Raw genomic sequence first — 18,626 nt, 5'->3', positions numbered from 1 at the left:
CCTTTTCCCAAGTTCTGTGAAAAAAAAATCTCGCACGCAAATCACTCGAGTGGAATTTGAACCCATGACCTTTGCATTGTATGACATATGAGAAGAGAATTTTGTGCTTGATGTTACCAGATATTCTTTGCTTACACAGCTAGCGCATACATTTGGTACTTGCCTTGTAAACAAAGTATGGTGCATAAAACGCAAGCGCAGAACTCAGCAGCAAGCAGAGCCATATTCAACCAAGCCACCAATGATTTATTTGTTCTTATTCTTGGTTATTATTTGTATCTTTCATTTAGGTTTCATACCCGGCACATTCCGTTCAGAAGACACGGCAGTAAGCTACGCCGAGTTCACAGCTGACGGCACCCTCTCTACCAGCTACAGCTCCATCAGCCTAGCATTCCGAACACGAGAACCCGACGGTTTAGTCTTCTTCACTCAGGATGCATCCACCGATAGCTTCATCGCCATTGAAGTAGTCAATCAACAGCTACAGGTCAATCTAAAACACAGTGGAAACTCACATCAGATCAGTGCTGGAGACGGACTTTCCAACGGTGACTATAATAATGTGATGCTGTCAGCCCAGGGAACTGAACTCACGCTCAAAGTCAACGAGTCCTCAAGCTCTACCCTATTAACAAGCGGAGCATCCGAGCCAGGCTACTCAGTTTTCAGCGTCGGCGGAGTGAGTGATTTCACAAGCGTCCCCCCACCATTTGCCATCACAACTGGTACTTATTTCAAAGGATGCCTTTGGGATGTCAAATACAACAACTACTCCCTTCAGTTTGAACCGCTCAGCATTCCAGACGTAATCATTCCAACCTTCCCGATGACGACAAACACCAGCGTTCTGATCAATGGATGCGAGAGTGACGACACATGTAAAGATTCACCGTGTGAGAACGGAGGAACTTGCCAGATCACTTGGAATGACTTTGAGTGTTTGTGTCCGACTGGGTTCGGCGGAAAGAACTGCTCGGAGTTGACCATCTGTTCTGAAAACCCATGCCCTGATGGTGCTGAATGCAAGGATCTACCTGATGGGCATGAATGTAAGTAAAAATTTAAATCCAACTTATTTCAAAACCTTTCGTTTTGGTTAGAAGGCTATAGGTATAAAACCACTCCACGAAATATTTTGGCAACAATCCTGTTGGTTACGATATGACCTAAAATCCATCAAAACTTTTCCAACTTAATTTAATTTTATTCTAGTTATTTTTCTATTATTCCCCGAACAACTGAGCTAAATGATTACAACTATTTGATTTACATTGAAAAATATAAGTTGCATCCCCTTAAGGGGATCCTTCTCGTAGAATGTTTTCACAAGAACATTAAATCCATCCAAAACTAGTGAGATGACAGTGGGTACCAACCACATATCTGGTACCACATATCTGGTCGCAGCATTTGTGAATGGACACCAACCCTCAGGAATCTGATTCATTGTCAGATTCAAACATTTTCACCCCGAAAATGAAACTACATTTCTTCAAAGGGAATACTTTCTCAAAGTAGCTTAAGGCCTATACTGTCAACAGCTGCTGTGCTTCTCACCAAGTAAGCTTTTTGTTCACCAATCTATGACCCTACCTTTAAGTATGTACAGATTTATTAAGTGGTTTGGGGTTGAACAGAGACAAATTACTAGAACCAAAGACCTCCGGATTAGTGTGCGGGCGTTCTACCAACTGAGCTATCACGCCCTATTTTGACAGTCTCTCTATTTCGTCAATATCTTTGTTACTGACTCTTTCTGGTTTTGATGTCCTCAGGTGTTGTTGAAGCAACCTTCAATGGAAACGACAGTTTCATCAGCTACAGACCAAACATCAGCGCAATGAACGACCTGGAGACCATCTCACTCCGAGCTCGTACCCTCTTCCCAGCAGGCATCATCTTCCATTCCTCCAGCAGCATCTTAGATAACTTTGTCACCCTCTACCTCATGGATGGTATGGTGGTTGTCCGTTTCAATCTCGGTGAATCGGGCATGTTTCAATCCTCAGTTGTTATAAGTGATGGTGACTGGCACGATATCAAAGTCAGATTCACAATGACCAGGGTTGAGGTTTCGGTCGACGGCAACATCGCAGGTCAAAATTACACTGCGTTAAACCCTCTCACCGATGTCGTCCTCTCAGCAGATAGCTCAATCTTTGTCGCCGGTACAACCATCTTCAACAGCAAGTACTTTATCAACTTTAATAACTTTGATGGTTGTCTGGATGAAGTCCGTGTCGGCAGGATGTTGCTACCGTTCTTCGACCGAGCAACGATCAACTCAACGAGTGTGGACCAGTTTGAGGCCAATGTTCTTAATGTTGTGTATGGTTGCGACGGTGACCCGTTGATTTGCGACTACAACCCCTGCTTCAATCTAGGTGACTGTGTCCCAAATTGGAATACCTACGATTGCTCTTGTATCCTTGGCTTCGAGGGCGTTCACTGCGAGATCGACATCGACGAGTGTTCACCGGTACCATGCGCAGCGGGATCAACATGTATTGATGAGATTAATAACTACACCTGTGCGTGTCAACCTGGTTACGAGGGACGGGACTGTAGCAGTGAAATCAATGAGTGTGATCCAAACCCATGTCTCCAAGGTTCAGCGTGCTTTGATGGAGTGGATTTCTTTAACTGCACCTGTCTAGACGAGTACACTGGCAGGTTATGTGATGTTCTGGTGAGAATCTGTTAATTTCTTAGGTTTAGATATTTTAGCCAGAGTACTTAAAAGGGCTTGTTGTCTTGAACTGCTAAGCAGACAAATTTACTGGGTACATTAGTAAATCTTACTTCAGCAAAAACTGATTACCAGCCAAATGATCAATGTGTTAGTACATTGTTGTGACTGGTACCCAGCTCATTTGCATTTGCGAATAAATGGAATATACATACACCTACATTGTATCAGGCGTGTTTTTTCCGCAGCTGTAATAATAATAATAATCATAATAACAATAACCAGTTTTTATAAAGCCTTTTTCACACCCCAAGGGCGTCTCAAAGTCTCTATAATACCTATAGCTACTACTAAAAGCTGTAACCAATAACTGTTTTGGTCAATGGCCAGTGATCAACCAATGGCAAGTTCAACCAAAACGGTTATTTGTTACAACCACGAAAACGCACCAGAGTAGCCTTCATGTAATGCGATGGTGCTCATAACGTTAAATGTACGTATAGGTACCTATAAGGCTTTTTGAGGTATGGCGGACACAATGCTACAACACTATAAGGTTTGGGTAAATTTGTGCGTACTGACCACTAGAAGTAGAACGTGTGTTATTCTGTGAAATGCGCATTTTAGGCGACACAGCGTTTACACTTAAACCTAATGATCACAAACATGGTGAGCGTGGCATCAGTCGCTGCGTGTGACGCGCGCGTTTCACGTCCGCCATACCTCAGAAAGGCTTAAATGATGATGTTCCCACTCGACTGACCATAAACCTGTTGTTAATCCTTGTGGTTATTTGTAATCCACAGATCAATGAGACATGTGCCGGTAATCCCTGCAAGAATGGAGCAACGTGCCAAGACGCCAGTGGATCAAGGGTAAGTACCAATCCGTCTTCATGAAGTCTCCTGCCGCCTCCCAGGTTGTATTGTAAACTTAGGTGTGACCCCTGGCTATACAGCAGTTACAGGATGATTGGCTTCTGACTGGCAACCCAAAGATACTGATAAAGAACAGAGTCCACCAACATAGAGCTACATGTAGATAGCTCAGTTGGGTTGGTAGAGCGCCGGTCCTGGGAATTCTGTCTGCTGGAGATTCTGTACTTCATGGAAAATTAACATGGGGTGGATGAGGAGGATTCAAAAGAGGATGCTGTCAGAAGACGTTTGTACATTGGGGAGCCATATTGGGGGTGGGGGGGGGTCAGAATCCCGGGGGGGGGGGGGGGACAGATTCTCCTGCCACAATAGCACATTAATCCAGAGGTTGCAGGTTCTATTAAATTTGTCTTTTGTTCAAACCAAAATTATTTTGAAGATTTTAAAAATATTTGATATTCATAAAACATATCCTAGAGTTGAAAACAACGGGTCTTTTCAGAACCACTTCAACTCATTTAGAGATAGTCAATACATGGTGTTACCGCAAACCTTTTCCACATTGTATTTCCACCATGCAAAGTTTCAAATCCTACTTGAATAGGAACTTTTGTTTTCTTCATTTCTGAACGTTTCTCTTTTCCAGCCTGCCTTTATGTGTCAATGCCCCAAGGGTTACGACGGTTCCGACTGTGGTAATGAAATAAACTACTGCCTTTCCAGCGAGTGTACCAACGGAGCTACCTGTTACAATGAAGGATATAATGAGGGATTCACATGCTACTGCCCTGATGGATATAGTGGGAACTTCTGCCAGATTAATTATAATAATTGTAATGGTGTGACTTGCCAGAATGGAGGAGTATGTCAGGATGGTGTGGATGAGTTTACATGTAATTGTGCATCAGGTGAGACAGATTTTGTTGCTTTGCTCCATTTTCCTTCTTTTTTTTTAAAATTGGGTCATAAATTTGTTTTCTGTCATTGTAATGCTGAGTTATGGGCAATTTTAGAAAGAAAAACTCAGTAAAAGTCACAGTGAAAGTTTCAGCTGAATACAGTGTCTACTTGCTGAGAATACAGCCCCAAAAAATTAACGGTATTTCCACAAGAATGTCTAACATCTACATTTAGCGAGGTGACAGTGGGTACCAGTTGCATCTCTGATTAAAACCATCATTGCTTCAAAGGGAAGCCTTTTTTCCACATACGTAGTATCATCAGCAGGAGGAGTGTAATGAGAAGGATTTTAGAGGGGGGGGGGGTACTTCTGGACAAGAGGAAAATAGTGTGTTAAAATATGGGACTTTTTGGGGGGGGGGGGGGAGTACTCTCTGCCCCATGTTGATAATGGTATAGTGTAAACTTACTCTACAAAGTGGGCGGATCGTGTTTCTTCGTGACATAAAAGGAAAACCGTGCAGTTTTCGAGGCATGTTTGTGTGGATCATTATATTCTACTTTTAAATTGTCTATCTAACCATTTGCATTTCATAACAAACGGCCTCAAACACTTTTTAAAGACAAACTCGACCGATCCAAGGCAATGTGTTCCTTTTAAGAGATACAATGATTTGATGCAACGTGTGTGTTTTCTTTTCGTGTTAGGATATGAGGGAGAGTTTTGCGAGACTGACATCAATGAGTGTGATCCGGATCCATGTTACTTTGGAGCGACGTGTGAGGACTTGATCGGTGATTACAACTGTGTCTGCACTGATAACTACGAAGGTAAGTCCGTGCATTATTTCGTACAAGCTTTGAATTCCCTTTACTTAATGTCAGAAATGAATAGACCTGGTTTCATGCACTACTTAATATAGGGTCCTGATTTATAAGATTATTTGAATTTGTTCACTTTATAGACCAACTAGGCAAACAAATTTCAAACGCAATAAAGAAACATACATGTAATAGATCCCCTGCATTGACCGCCATCACTGTGGTTAAACAATGGAAATGTGCTTGCTTGTACCTGTTGGGCACAACTCTCTGCCAATAATAGGTTTTCATTTACCTCAACGAGGGCGCTCTTTAGGGCTTCTTGTCAAAGTTTTGTTGCAGGATGAGATTACCAGCCGAAATGCCATTCAATATTTATTGCAAAAACAGGTTACCAGCTTAAATGTCCTGTGCTACGTATTTATTGCTTGAAGTCCCTTGTTAGAAACAACACGCCAAAATGTTTATAAAACTTTGTGCCACTGTAGAAAACCCTTTATCACACCAGCCATCTTTGTTTGTCTCAAATACATGACTGTATGAAGCCAAAATGACGCTTAAAGTGAGAAATAAACAGGTTCCTTTTTTGAGTATGCCAATCATAATTGTAAATGTGTAAACAAATAAGGAGCCAAACAAGATGGTGTGATAATGGTGTTCACAAATTGATTGCATTATTTGATTATCAAGGAACTATTTTGATTGCTGTATTTGACTTATTGATTGCATGCAATGCACATTTGCACACACACTGCTAGAGTACATGTTTCTCTGCCTGCCACTAACAATAAAACGACGATCTACAAATTGATCTAAAATATTGGGGATTTTTTTTTTTCTTTTTCTTTTTCGGAAATTCAAGTTGTATGTTTAGTTTTTATTACTTTTTAAAATACTCTTTACAATTATTCTGGAATAAAATTAATTTACACAATAATGAAAAAAAAAGTTAGGGTAGAAAGATTTGTTTTTATCCACTGTTGTGACTAAATTCACCTGGCAACATCACAAAAATCTTGGTTGTTTCATTTTAGGAGCCAATGTTCCTGTGTAGTGTAATGCACTTTTTTTTATGACTTGGCGTTTGCATCTTTCCCTAATACTTATATGCACGATTGTACATGTATTTCCAATAATAATGGTGAGCGTGGCAAATCAAGAGCCCCCAAACCCAATGCAAATTTGTTTAGATTTGATGTAAAGATTTTTGTGTGTGTAATAACATGACTTTATTTCAGCAATGATTTGCATGCCAGCAATATTATGTTAGCAACTGCATGAACAGAAACACACAACATGCACTTTGTTCGCATGCAGTGCACGTGCACACTTTGTGATGTCATTTGTCTTGACGTAAAGGTTCAAGTGTGATTGTGTGTAATGTGACTTTCACTCTGTAACAGATTGTTTGTTTGTTCGTTCGTTCGTTCGTTCGTTCGTTCGTTCGTTCGTTCGTTCGTTCGTTCGTTCGTTCGTTCGTTGGTTCGTTCGTTTGTCGTTCGTTTGTCGTTCGTTCGTTCGTTCGTTCGTTCGTTTTGGGGGTTTTGTGTATGTTGCATGATTTGTTGTTCAGCCAGCAGTATTGTGCACACAGCATGCTCCATGTTCTTTGTTTGCCTTTTGTCCATGTACATGTAACTTTCAACTGCTTGTCTGTCATCTCAAACTGATTCATCTTTTAAGAACCGGCTTTGAAGGGTTAAATGTGAACTCTGATCCTGTGATGTCAAGTTGTTTAAAAGGTCCATCGTCTGTCGTGAAATGTCTTCAGTGACCTAGTGAGAAATTGCTGGCTAGCAATCGTTTGTTTCTCACCCATCCTAAACCTCATTCCTAATCCTCATCCCTAAACCTCATTCCCAAACTTCAAGCCTAGTCTCCTCGTAAACTCTTTCTAACATCACCAAACTATCCATCGGCACACCAATTAAACCATTAAATTCAAATTTCCAATCTAAATTCTTTGAGCAAATTTCCTGGAAGTGTTGCATGTATTTTGTCCCACTATTAACCAAAAAAGTTTTGCGCTGTTCTTTATTAACACCAAATTGTCAACAACAAAAATTCAGAATATTCTTACCCGTTTTCTTTTCCATTTTTTCTCCCCTACCTGACCATGCAACACCTCTAGGCCGAAATTGTTCCATTGACATTGACGAGTGCCAAAACGGCACTGCCCCAATCTGCCTTAATGGGGGCACCTGTAATAACACCCAGGGCGGGTACACCTGTACTTGCCCGCCAGACACTTACGGTTCCCAGTGCCAATCCACCCCCTGTTCCCCCTCCCCCTGTGAAGATCACGCCAACTGTTCCACCCATTCTCCAGAGTCCTTTGTTTGCCATTGTCCGTTTGGGTATGAGGGGTTGACATGCAGTGTGGCCAATTGTTCCGGTGTGACTTGTGACAATGGCGGCACTTGCCAACTTGGTGATGGGGGTGGTAGCTGGATTTGCTCATGTACTGAGTTTGTTACAGGTAGACCATCAACCTCTCTCTCTGTTATTTACTGTGTGTTTGGACGACTAATGCCTCGTGTTATGATGGAAATGTGACGGATGTCTGGGAAGTTCATATTGCAATGAAAATTTTTTATAATCTAGATTGATAGGTTGGATATCCACACTCCACCGTATAACCAAGCCTCTTTCTCCACTCCACCACCCACTCCCTCGGACCTACACCCCTTTTCCCCGGTCCATGGTTCATGCAAACTCCATGGCACACCCACCCACACCAACCGACAGCCCCACCCACCGACTATCCTGTCCATATCTCCACCCCACCACCCACCCAACTCCCCAGCCCACGTTCCCTCTACACTCCTTAGCACACCCACCCATGCCACCCTATACCCCACCCCACCCCAGAGATTGTTGTATCCCTATCTCTACCTCAACCCCAGATCCCACCTACCCTAAAGCTATCACAAGTCACCCACCCCACTCCAATCATCAGCTACCCTCTATCCCACCCAAAGCCCTCTCATCCTACACCTCTACCCGACCTTATTTTCCTTCTAAGGCTTCTCAGCCCCTCTCCAACCATAAAAGGGTTTTTCTTTTCACATCTCAATTTCAATTCACTCGACACTATTTTCTGTTCTTCATTCATTCTGACTTCTCTTGGGATTTAAGCAAAAAAACATTTTTTCCATAATTTATCATCATCTTGGAAAACTTAATCAAGCTTTCCTCTATTTCTTGGTCAATCTTGTAGACATCCTTTGCATTCTCCATAGATGTGTTTGTGTTTTTGTTTTGTTTTGTATTGTTTGTCTGTCTTTTGAGTAGTTAATGAATGAATGCATATAAACATTGTAGCTGCATTAAATGGCCGAGAGCTAGAAAAATCCCCCGTTAAAATCCTCTGAAAAATAGATTAATAGTCAACAAAAGTAATGAATACTAAAAAACTGGGATGTTTTTTCTCTCTCATATCATAAGATTCTTTATAGTTGCAACTGAACTTCTTCATCAGATGATTTAAAAAAATATATATATACTTTTTTTTTCAAGAAATAGGGTTGAAACTTCAAGCCATCAACTGTTTTTTTGTTTTCCAATTTTTTTCTATGTGAAATTTATGTGTGAAATGCGGTGGAATTTGGTTGTTTGCACAGATGTTTGCTTGCCTTAAAAGATTCAAGTTTTTATTTGTTCTTTTCACATCGAACTGTTAGTTTCATATCAATCACCATCCATTTATCCCTTGACCCTCATAAGGGCCATGACCTTTAACCTATGTACTGACACCCATCACTTGACCCCCCTTTAATTTAGGCCCCCAGTGTCAGTACAGAGGCCCATGTGCAACAGGTCAAGCCTGCGAGAACGGTGGTACGTGCCAGCAGACCTATCTCAATGACGGAAGCTTCAGCTTTCAGTGTCTCTGCCCAACTGGATTCAATGGCACCAACTGCGAGTTGGAGATTAACTGGTGTGATAGCAACCCATGTCAGAACGAGGGCAGTAACTGCACTAGTACTAGAGAGACATTCGTGTGCGACTGCGGACCGGGATGGGAAGGTGAGGTTAAGATTATAGGAGTCGCAGTGTAGAATATTGAAGGCAGGGTCATAGATTGTTAACCACTCCAAGAGTAAAATGAACTACTATGGTGAGAAGCACTGCAGCTGGTGATAGTATAAGCTACTTTGAGAAAGGATTCTCTTGGAAGTAATACAGTTTTGATAATTTTACCCAAAACATTTGAATCTGAGAAACGATCGTGTTGCATCAAGCCTCAATAGTTATTTCTGAAAGCTTAACTTTGAACACTCTTGACATGCTTGAGAACACATTTTTCAAGAATACATTCTTATTTCCAACTTTCAATCTCTCACTGAATTCTTCTTATCCATTCCAACAGGTACATTCTGCGAAGTGAAGTTACCAGACTGTGCCAGCGGCGCATGTCAGAACAATGCAACGTGCAAGGATCTAGACTATGGTTATGAATGTACCTGTGCTCCTGGTTACAGCGGAGATGACTGCGAGACAAACATCAATGAGTGTCTGAGTAATCCGTGTCTGAACAACGGCAGCTGTACTGATGCTGTCAATAGTTTCTTGTGTGATTGTAATGGCACTGGTAAGATCTATTCATTTTTAAGTTACCAGGTGTGGGTTTGACAAAGAGTTATCTTGGTCAGAGTCATAGCTGTAGCCAAAACCGCCATTTTGGATATGGCCTGATATCCCTTTCGCTCGTCCCCAGCGCCTTGCTTTAACCAAAGGCGCTGGGATGGGCAAACGTATCATGCACTGTCATTGGTTTAATAATGCGCAGTCCCATCATGCATCACACTCACACTGCACCATATTTCTATGCACTGTACGCATGACGTACTTCCTGACCAAGAATCTGTGCAAGCGATTAGCCCATCCCAGCGGTCCTGGATAGACTGACTGGCCGCTGGGGCCGAGTGAAGATATCCCTTAGCAAATTCAGATTTGGGACTCTAGGTGGCAGCAGACACCAGGTAATTTTTCATTTTCTCCAAGATCCTAATGCCATAAACCAGCATTCTCCAGAAGTTGGTCAGAAACGTTGAGCAGAAACGGCTCTTCTCAGAGCCACCACTACTACACAGAAGAGATTTCTCACATGGTGTCACAGCAAACCTTACTTAATCCTAATACCATGTTCGAATTGGTGACTATGGCTACGTTTATGGCTGGATCACCGTTTCATTATGCATTGAAGTATAGCACGGCCTTAGTAACACCCTTAGCAGCAAATATTTGCCCAATGAAGAGACTTAAAGACAAGCGTCATACAACTTGTGATAAATATTCCTCATTCTCCCATCTCAGGATACGATGGTCCCACTTGCTCCATGGACATCAACGAATGTGACACCACTCCCTGCCTGAACAACGGCACATGTAATAATCAGCCTGGAAGCTACAAGTGTGAATGTCAAGCAGGTTACGTCGGCAATACCTGCCTCTTGGAGGATCCTTGTTTCTTCCTTAAACCCTGTAAGAATCAAGCTTCATGCGCTTATTTCATCACACCCGATGGTCTGACTATTGGATACGTCTGCTCATGCGCTGACAACTATGAAGATAAAAACTGTGATAAGGTAAGGCGCTTAAAGGCACTGGACACTATTGGTAATTACTCAGAATAACTGTTGGCATAAAAACTTACTTAGTAACGATCAATGGGGAGCTGTTGATAGTATAAAAAAATTTGAGGAACGGCTCCCTCTGAAGTGACGTAGTTTTCCACTAAAACATTTGAATTTGATTTTGAGACCTCAGAATTAGATTTTGAGGTCTCGAAATCAAGCATCTGAAAGCACACAACTTTGTGTGACAAGGGTGTTTTTTCTTCTGTTATTGTCTCGCAACTTTGGTGTCTTTAAAGTATCTGGAGGAGAGCGTAGTGTCTTTGCAGAGAAGTGGTTGAAGGGGAAAGGGGGTTCGTGAGGGACTTGAAAGGGAGACGCTTAAAGGGTATGAGGAGAGGGGGTTGAAGGAGGAAGGTAGGGAAGAAAGAATGGAAGGGGGAGATTTGTTCTTTTGGACAAGGCAAGAAATATTTCAAAAATATCAGAAATATTTCAAAAACAACTACTTAAATTGGAGAGGGGACTTGGAATTTGTGAACTCTGGTGTGTCATAAAATACTCTTCCCATGAGGTATGTAAATTTGCACCTCACGGGAGTGCACTAACAATTTGGTTTGCAAAATGAAGGAACATTGCGCCTTTTCATATGGGAATGATAGTGGTGTGACGTAGACGCATTTGCTTAGTACACATCTCTTTTTAAGTGTAAGTTCGCATGTGCGAATGTATTAACCATAATTTATGGGATGGGTCTATTTTTTAAAAGTTGTGACATGTTATGTCGAGAGGAGGAAGAACTAAAAGGGTGTGTACTGGGTCACATAGTATGAGGGTTGTAGTGAAGTCTTTGTCTGTCTTGTAGTTTATCGGTAATCAGACTTACTTGGGCTCTGGTAACATAGTGTGAGGGTTGTTCATGAATACTTTGTTAATCTTGTAGCTCGTCGGTAATCAGACCAACTTGGCCTCTGGTAACATAGTGTGAGGGTTGTTCATGAATACTTTGTTAATCTTGTAGCTCGTCGGTAATCAGATCTACTTGGGCTCTGGTAACATAGTGTGAGGGTTGTTCATGAATACTTTGTCAATCTTGTTGCTCGTCGGTAATCAGACTTACTTGGGCACTGGTAACATAGTGTGAGGGTTGTTCATGAATACTTTGTCTATCTTGTAGCTCGTCTGTAATCAGACCAACTTGGGCTCTGGTAACATACTGACATAGTGTGAGGGTTGTTCATGAATACTTTGTCTATCTTGTAGCTCGTCTGTAATCAGACTTACTTGGGCACTGGTAACATAGTGTGAGGGTTGTTCATGAATACTTTTTCTGTCTGGTAATTTATCAGTGATCAGACCAACTTGGGCTCTGGTAACATAGTGTGAGGGTTGTTCATGAATACTTTGTCTATCTTGTAGCTCGTCTGTAATCAGACCAACTTGGGCTCTGGTAACTTAGTGTGAGGGTTGTTCATGAATTCTTTGTTATGTCTTTCTTGTAGTTCGTCGGTGATCAGACCAACTGGGCTCTGATTGGTGGAGTTACCGGAGGTGCCATCGTCCTTCTGATTGTCATCATCGTCCTTGGCGTCTTTCTCATCAACGTCAAGAATAAGAGGGCAACAAGAGGGACGTACAGTCCCAGTCGGCAGGAGATCTCAGGCTCCAGGGTGGAGATGGATAATATTCTCAAGCTACCCAACGAGGAAAGACTTATTTAAATATTCAAAGATTGTTTTGAGCTTGTGAAGGGATAACGACAGTGTGTGAATGTAAGTGTTTGATTTTTATTATAAATCTTCGTTGTGGAGTGGAAGCCGTTGTCAACGCCACTTCATCAGACGTAGCCATGAATCATTTGGTCGATAAGCCAATCTCGTACCGTCATTTTAGTTGATCATTTTGAATGCTGCTAATGTCTTGTTGGGTTCCTTTGTTGCTGTTCCTATCAACATCTCAAATGTTGCAGTAACCACTGCCTCTAGCTACTAGGCAATGTCGATGGTAAAATATCAGCTCTATAATGGCAGTAGTTGAGTAATTTTACTTTTAGTGGACGCGTGCCATCAATTTTTAACTGATTTTTATGATCCATGTCAAAAAGTTAAATTTTTAAAAGACTTTTTCTCAGAGGGTATTATGATTTACTCCAGATTTCTTGTTTTAAAGATTAATAATAATTTTAAAAGGACGTTTAGAATTTCAAATGGCAAAATATTGGAACCTAGACTGTGAAGGAAGATCTGCACGTTTTCAGAAATATTCACTTTGCATTTCGCTTGGTTTGAAGTTAGGAATCAACTTAGTGCCTTGTGTGTTTTGCATTTGTGTGGTTTTATAAAATTTGTCTTCAGTTTGTCTAGCTGCGTATTTTGTACTGGTTTTAGACGATGCTTTTTATTGCAAGTTAGACTACAAATCTGCCTGCAGCATAGAATGTGCCTTTTCACCATCCAAAATCTGCCAACATGAAGCGAAAAAAACACACAAATTTACGCAATAATAAATGAACTTTTACTCAATGTAAATATATTTATATATGTATATTAAACACCTGTTCTCGCGCGTAATGCTTTTTTCCAATTTTTTAAACGTTGTTTTTAACTGATTCATTCCTATCAACTCATTTCGTTTCACTTTTCTGAAAACAATTCTAAAATGATTGACAACGGTAAAAATCATAAATTGGGAAATGATGTCTCAGTTTTTTTTTAGATTAACAGTTTGGGGGTCTTTCTATGGGGAATTTATAGTTCGCATATACATATACGTGTGTATCTTAAATTGTTAATATTTAGTCAGTTTTGTTTTCAAATCTGAACCATAGTTTTGCTGTTTCAATTATTTACCTAGGGCAGTCTTTTTTACATCATGTAGTTCCACACAGACATTCCTCTTGATTAATCTATTGAAATCCACTTTGCATAAAAACCACCCTTAGGGGTCAAGACCTCCATGGCATGCCAATTCCTCAACTGCCCTGAAAATATAATTCTTCGCAAAGCTGACAACAGGTTTGTGCAAACTTCAAAATGTGAAATGCTTGTTGCTGTATAAGGGATAGTATACATGTAGCAAAACGTCTTTGTTCCTGAACAGGCAGCAAGTTTGCTTTCAGCATACAGGGTGCTTGTGCACAAAAGATTTTTCTTATTACCGTCCCAAATAAAGCAGGAAGAAGATTTAGAAAGTCCGCTAATTTGTTGACTTTGCTCATTCCACGTCTTTGTATTTTCACAAGGCTTCCTGCCAATCCCTCGATAGTTGTAAGGTTGTTAAGGCACAGAGGGGTGCCACATCTTTGTTTTATATCAATAATTGTTAGTCTAATGTCAATTTTAGTCTAATATAAATTTAAACATTATAATTGTAAATAGCTTGTTTTTGTAAAGCTGTGTTGTATGTACTACTCACTTGTTCTTGTAGCTAACCAGATAACATTTTCTATATTGTAAAAGTTGCAGTTGCTAGTACAATGCTCAAAATATCTTATAGATATAAAATAGTTTAATAAGATGTTATAACCAACCAAAGAAACTTGTTTATATACGGTCAGGTATTTTCAAAGTAATTAAGTCAAACTTTTTCTAAGTAATGTTGTTAGATTTATCGAATTCATTATTGAGTTTTAGACATTGAAGTAATTATACACATTCATGATTGATCTTAACAATCTTAAGCGTTTAACTTTGGGTTTAATTTCCACACCTGAGCCCGATTTCATAGATTAGCTTAAGCAAACAAAAGGAGCTAAGCACAACAAACAAATGCCTACTATGTCATATGCACAAATTGTGAATGGTATCCTGCTTATTTCTGCTTAGCAGACAATTGTTTTAAAAGCATTAGTTCTGTTGGAGCAGGTCAATGAAACTGGGCCCCAGTCAGGTCAAACATGCTTGGCACAATTTTCTTCGTGACAAAACCACCTATGTTGCGTCATTCCTTGTACATATTCTAGTTTTTTTTATACATTCTAGTTGGACCTTCACTCATTCCCAGGTCACATTGCTACTAATTTTGGGTCAAATGTTTACAGATTCAGGGTCAAGTTTTAACTCATTCTGGGTCACGTTTTCACTCATTCTTGGTCAAATTGTCAGTCATTCTGGGTCAGAATTTCATGCATTCTTAGTAAGATTTGTTAGCATTCTGGATTCAATTTTCCACTCGTTTTTTTAATCGACTTTTTTAAAGTGCCCAAACAGTTCCAATGAAAGTGAAAATTGAAAACGTTCTTGTCAAGGGCAAGCCTTAACTACATGTTGATTGTTTTTAGACTTAAATGTTTTGTATTCTGAATGATTTGTACTAAGCAAATAAGATTTGTAAATATCGTACTATGGTGAGGATTAATGCAGTACTACTAAAAATGTTTGATGAAGTTTACTAGAACATTATTTCAATGGTTGAATCAAATTTTTATATTCCTGATAAATTTATGCATAATATTTAGAGGTGCTGATTTTAAATGTAATAAATTATCTCATTTTAGTATCTGTCAAATGTCATTATTAAATAAGAATAAGAATAATATGGAATAAGAACAGATTCTGAGATGCTAAGAAAATTGTTGATTTTGGGGTGGGGCGGTAAACAAGGATACAAAAATTACCTAGTCATTTTATGGTTTGATTTTAGTAGTATTTCTTGTAGAACAAATTTAGTAAAATTTAGAGTATTAGCCAAGCAATGTTTATGTTATGTTTATGGTATAATATCATAACTGGTTATTGGGTTTTCACATGCTAAAATAATTTTCGTCTCACCGAGACATAAATTATTTTGTGACTTGTCTTTCTCATTTCTCAAGCATTACAGAACCTCAGTGAGTAATATTTTGAAGGGAAGCTTTCCACTATCATCTTCAAGCTCTGTTAGTTTAATGTAAATTTGTGGACATTTTGAAAAAATACCCAAATCCTTTAAAGGAACACGTTGCCTTGGATGGGTCGAGTTAGTCTTTGAAAAGCGTTTTATGAAATTCATATGGTTAGAAAGATGTTTTAAAATTAGAATATAATGATCCACACAAGTATCACTCAAAATTGCATGGTTTTCCTCTTACCTCGTCGACAAACACGGTCGGCCATTTAATGGCCGGCCGTGTTAGTTCGTAAAGTAAAAGGAAAGCCACGCAATTTTGAGGCAAATGTGTGTGGATCATTGTATTCTACTTTTTAAAAATCTTTCTAGCCATATGCATTTTATAACAAACGGTTACAAACGCTTTTGAAAGACCAACTCGGCCGATCCAAGGCAATGTGTTCCTTTAAGATGATTTCTATTGCTTTGACTAAAACAAGCTTCTTCTTTTTTAAATGAAGTAAGGTCCAAGTAGTTTTACTCGTAAACCATGAGTGATTCTGATAAGATTTTTGTGACAATATTTTTGATGGATGTAAATACGTTGGTTACAAAATTAGTGTTTTAATTGTCACATGAATAAATTATATTTTAGTACTCCCAAAATCTGATCAAAGTGTCTGAATTATTTCTTTATTCTGACTTTTTTCTTTAGTAAGTATACACCAGAACATATGTATAACCAATTTGAGCCAAGTAGGCCTACACAAGGCCGTATAGACTTTTCGGACAAAATTTGTATAACCTTGTGATTATGTCAAATTTTGCTTGAAAAAGTCTACCGGACTATAGCCTTGTGATTTTGTCAAATTTTGCTCGAAAAAGTCCACCAAATTTTGTCAAAATTTTGCTTCACATTTTGCTTGAATATGTCTATAAAGCTATAGCCTTGTGATTTTGTCAAATTTTGCTTGAAAATGTCTACAAGGCTATAGCCTTGTGATTTTGTCAAATTTTGCGTGAAAATGTCTACAAAACTATAGCCCTGTGATTTTGTCAAATTTTGCTTGGAAAAAGTCGACAAGGCTATAGTCTTGTGATTTTGTCAAATTTGGCTAGAACAAGTCTACAAGACTAGCCTTGTGATTTTGTCAAATTTTGCTTGAAAAAGTCTACAAGACTATATACATGTAAAGCCTTGTGATTTTGTCAAATTTTGCTTGAAAAGATCTACAAGGCTATAATAGCCTTGTGATTTTGTCAAATTTTGCTTGAAAAAGGCTATAGCCTTGTGATTGTATCAAATTTTGTTTTTAAAAAGTCTACAAGTCTTGTGATTATGTCAAATTTGGCTTGAAAAAAAGTCAAAATGACATGGATCATCTAAAGGAATGAGCATCAAGGTTTACCCCTTGGTATTTTAGCTGAACTTACCTGAATCAACCAATGAATAGGTAGCAAGGCTTACCCTTGTTATTTAAGCTAAAACGACATTGGTCATCAAATGGTATGAGCAGCAAGGCTTACCCCCATGTTAGCAATGATATGGCGCACCAAAACATACGCTCAACATAGCTTACCCCTGTAGCTACACGCACAACGTAGTGGCTGAGAGTCACGAGACCCGAGTTCAATTCCCGCTGCTGTCTTTTTTCTCTTTTTTTGCTTTGATGTAGTGAGTGAATATAAGTAGTATTAAAAACCAGCTCAATCACCAGCGGGCACTGTGGCGACACGGTGTACTGGATAGTTCAATTGCGTGCAATCCAGAGCTGGGACACCGGTTCGAATCCCGCCCGTACCAAGAGGGACATGACTTTTACTGCTTGCACCAGTAATGGATTGGGGTCCGTCATGTCTATCCCCAAATTAGGTGTGGATGATTTACCGTGTGGGAGAGTAAAGGAGGGACCGGGACTGCAAATCCCTTAAGGGTTCTAATGGGTGATCACCACGCTGGCTTCGGCTAGACTTTGAGTCCCCTGAACGCCTGGTCGTCACTCTGACTAACTCTTTGCACAAAATTACTTTAACTTTATTTTCTTTTAGTAAGTATATACCAGAACATATGTATAACCAATTTGAGCCAAGTAGGCCTACGCAAGGCCGTATAGACTTTTCGGACAAAATTTGTATAACCTTGTGATTATGTCAAATATTGCTTGAAAAAGTCTACAAGACTATAGCCTTGTGATTTTGTCAAATTTTGCTTGAAAAAGTCTAAAAGGCCTTGTGATTGTGTAAATTTTTGCTTAAAAAAGTCTACAAGGCTATAGCCTTGTGATTTTATCAAACTTTGCTTGATAAAGTCTAAAAGGCTATAGCCTTGTGATTTTGTCAAATTTTGCTTGAAAATATTTACAATAATATAGCCTTGTGATTTTGTCAAATTTTGCTTGAAAATGTCTACAAGGCTATAGCCTTGTGATTGTGTAAATTTTTGCTTGAAAAAGTCTACAAGGCTATAGCCTTGTGATTTTGTCAAACTTTGCTTGAAAAAGTCTAAAAGGCTATAGCCTTGTGATTTTGTCAAATTTGCGAGAAAATGTTCACAATAATATAGCCTTGTGATTTTGTCAAATTTTGCTTGAAAATGTCTACAAGGCTATAGCCTTGTGATTTTGTCAATTTTGCTTGAAAATGTCTACAAGGCTATAGGCTTGTGATTTTGTCAAATATTGCTTGAGAAGGTCTACAAGGCTATAGCCTTGTGATTTTGTCAAATTTTGCTTGAAAATGTCTACAAGCCTTGTGATTTTTTAAAATTTTGCTTGAGAAGGTCTACAAGCCTTGTGATTTTGTCAAATGTTGCTTGAAAATGTCTGCTTTGTGATTTTGTCAAATTTTGCTTGAAAATGTCTACAAGGCTATAGCCTTGTGATTTTGTCAAATTTTGTTTGAAAATGTCTACAAGACTATTTTCAAGCAAAATTTCAAGCCTTGTGATTT

General features: G+C 39.4%; 1 protein-coding gene across 4 annotated transcripts in view; it reads left to right on the top strand.

Moving 5' to 3' along the window:
* Positions 1-16,336, top strand: part of LOC139947840 (uncharacterized) — a 46,554-nt gene extending 30,218 nt beyond the window's left edge. For 3 of the 4 annotated variants that reach the window (XM_071945642.1, XM_071945641.1, XM_071945640.1), the window contains 10 exons: positions 291-1,052; positions 1,779-2,692; positions 3,499-3,567; positions 4,217-4,478; positions 5,179-5,301; positions 7,424-7,771; positions 9,076-9,321; positions 9,665-9,886; positions 10,612-10,883; positions 12,374-16,336. In XM_071945642.1, coding sequence (XP_071801743.1) covers positions 291-1,052; positions 1,779-2,692; positions 3,499-3,567; positions 4,217-4,478; positions 5,179-5,301; positions 7,424-7,771; positions 9,076-9,321; positions 9,665-9,886; positions 10,612-10,883; positions 12,374-12,592 — 3,437 coding nt within the window. In that variant the 3' untranslated portion in view covers positions 12,593-16,336. The remainder of the gene's footprint in view (positions 1-290; positions 1,053-1,778; positions 2,693-3,498; positions 3,568-4,216; positions 4,479-5,178; positions 5,302-7,423; positions 7,772-9,075; positions 9,322-9,664; positions 9,887-10,611; positions 10,884-12,373) is intronic. The other variant, XM_071945643.1, reaches the window with a different exon arrangement.
* The last annotated feature ends 2,290 nt before the right edge of the window (positions 16,337-18,626 follow it).

The sequence above is a fragment of the Asterias amurensis genome, chromosome 15, assembly GCF_032118995.1.
Source record: "Asterias amurensis chromosome 15, ASM3211899v1".
Classification (NCBI taxonomy): domain Eukaryota; kingdom Metazoa; phylum Echinodermata; class Asteroidea; order Forcipulatida; family Asteriidae; genus Asterias; species Asterias amurensis.
The sequence above is the reverse complement of the archived record's forward strand: the minus strand, read 5'-3'. Positions and strand labels throughout refer to the sequence as shown.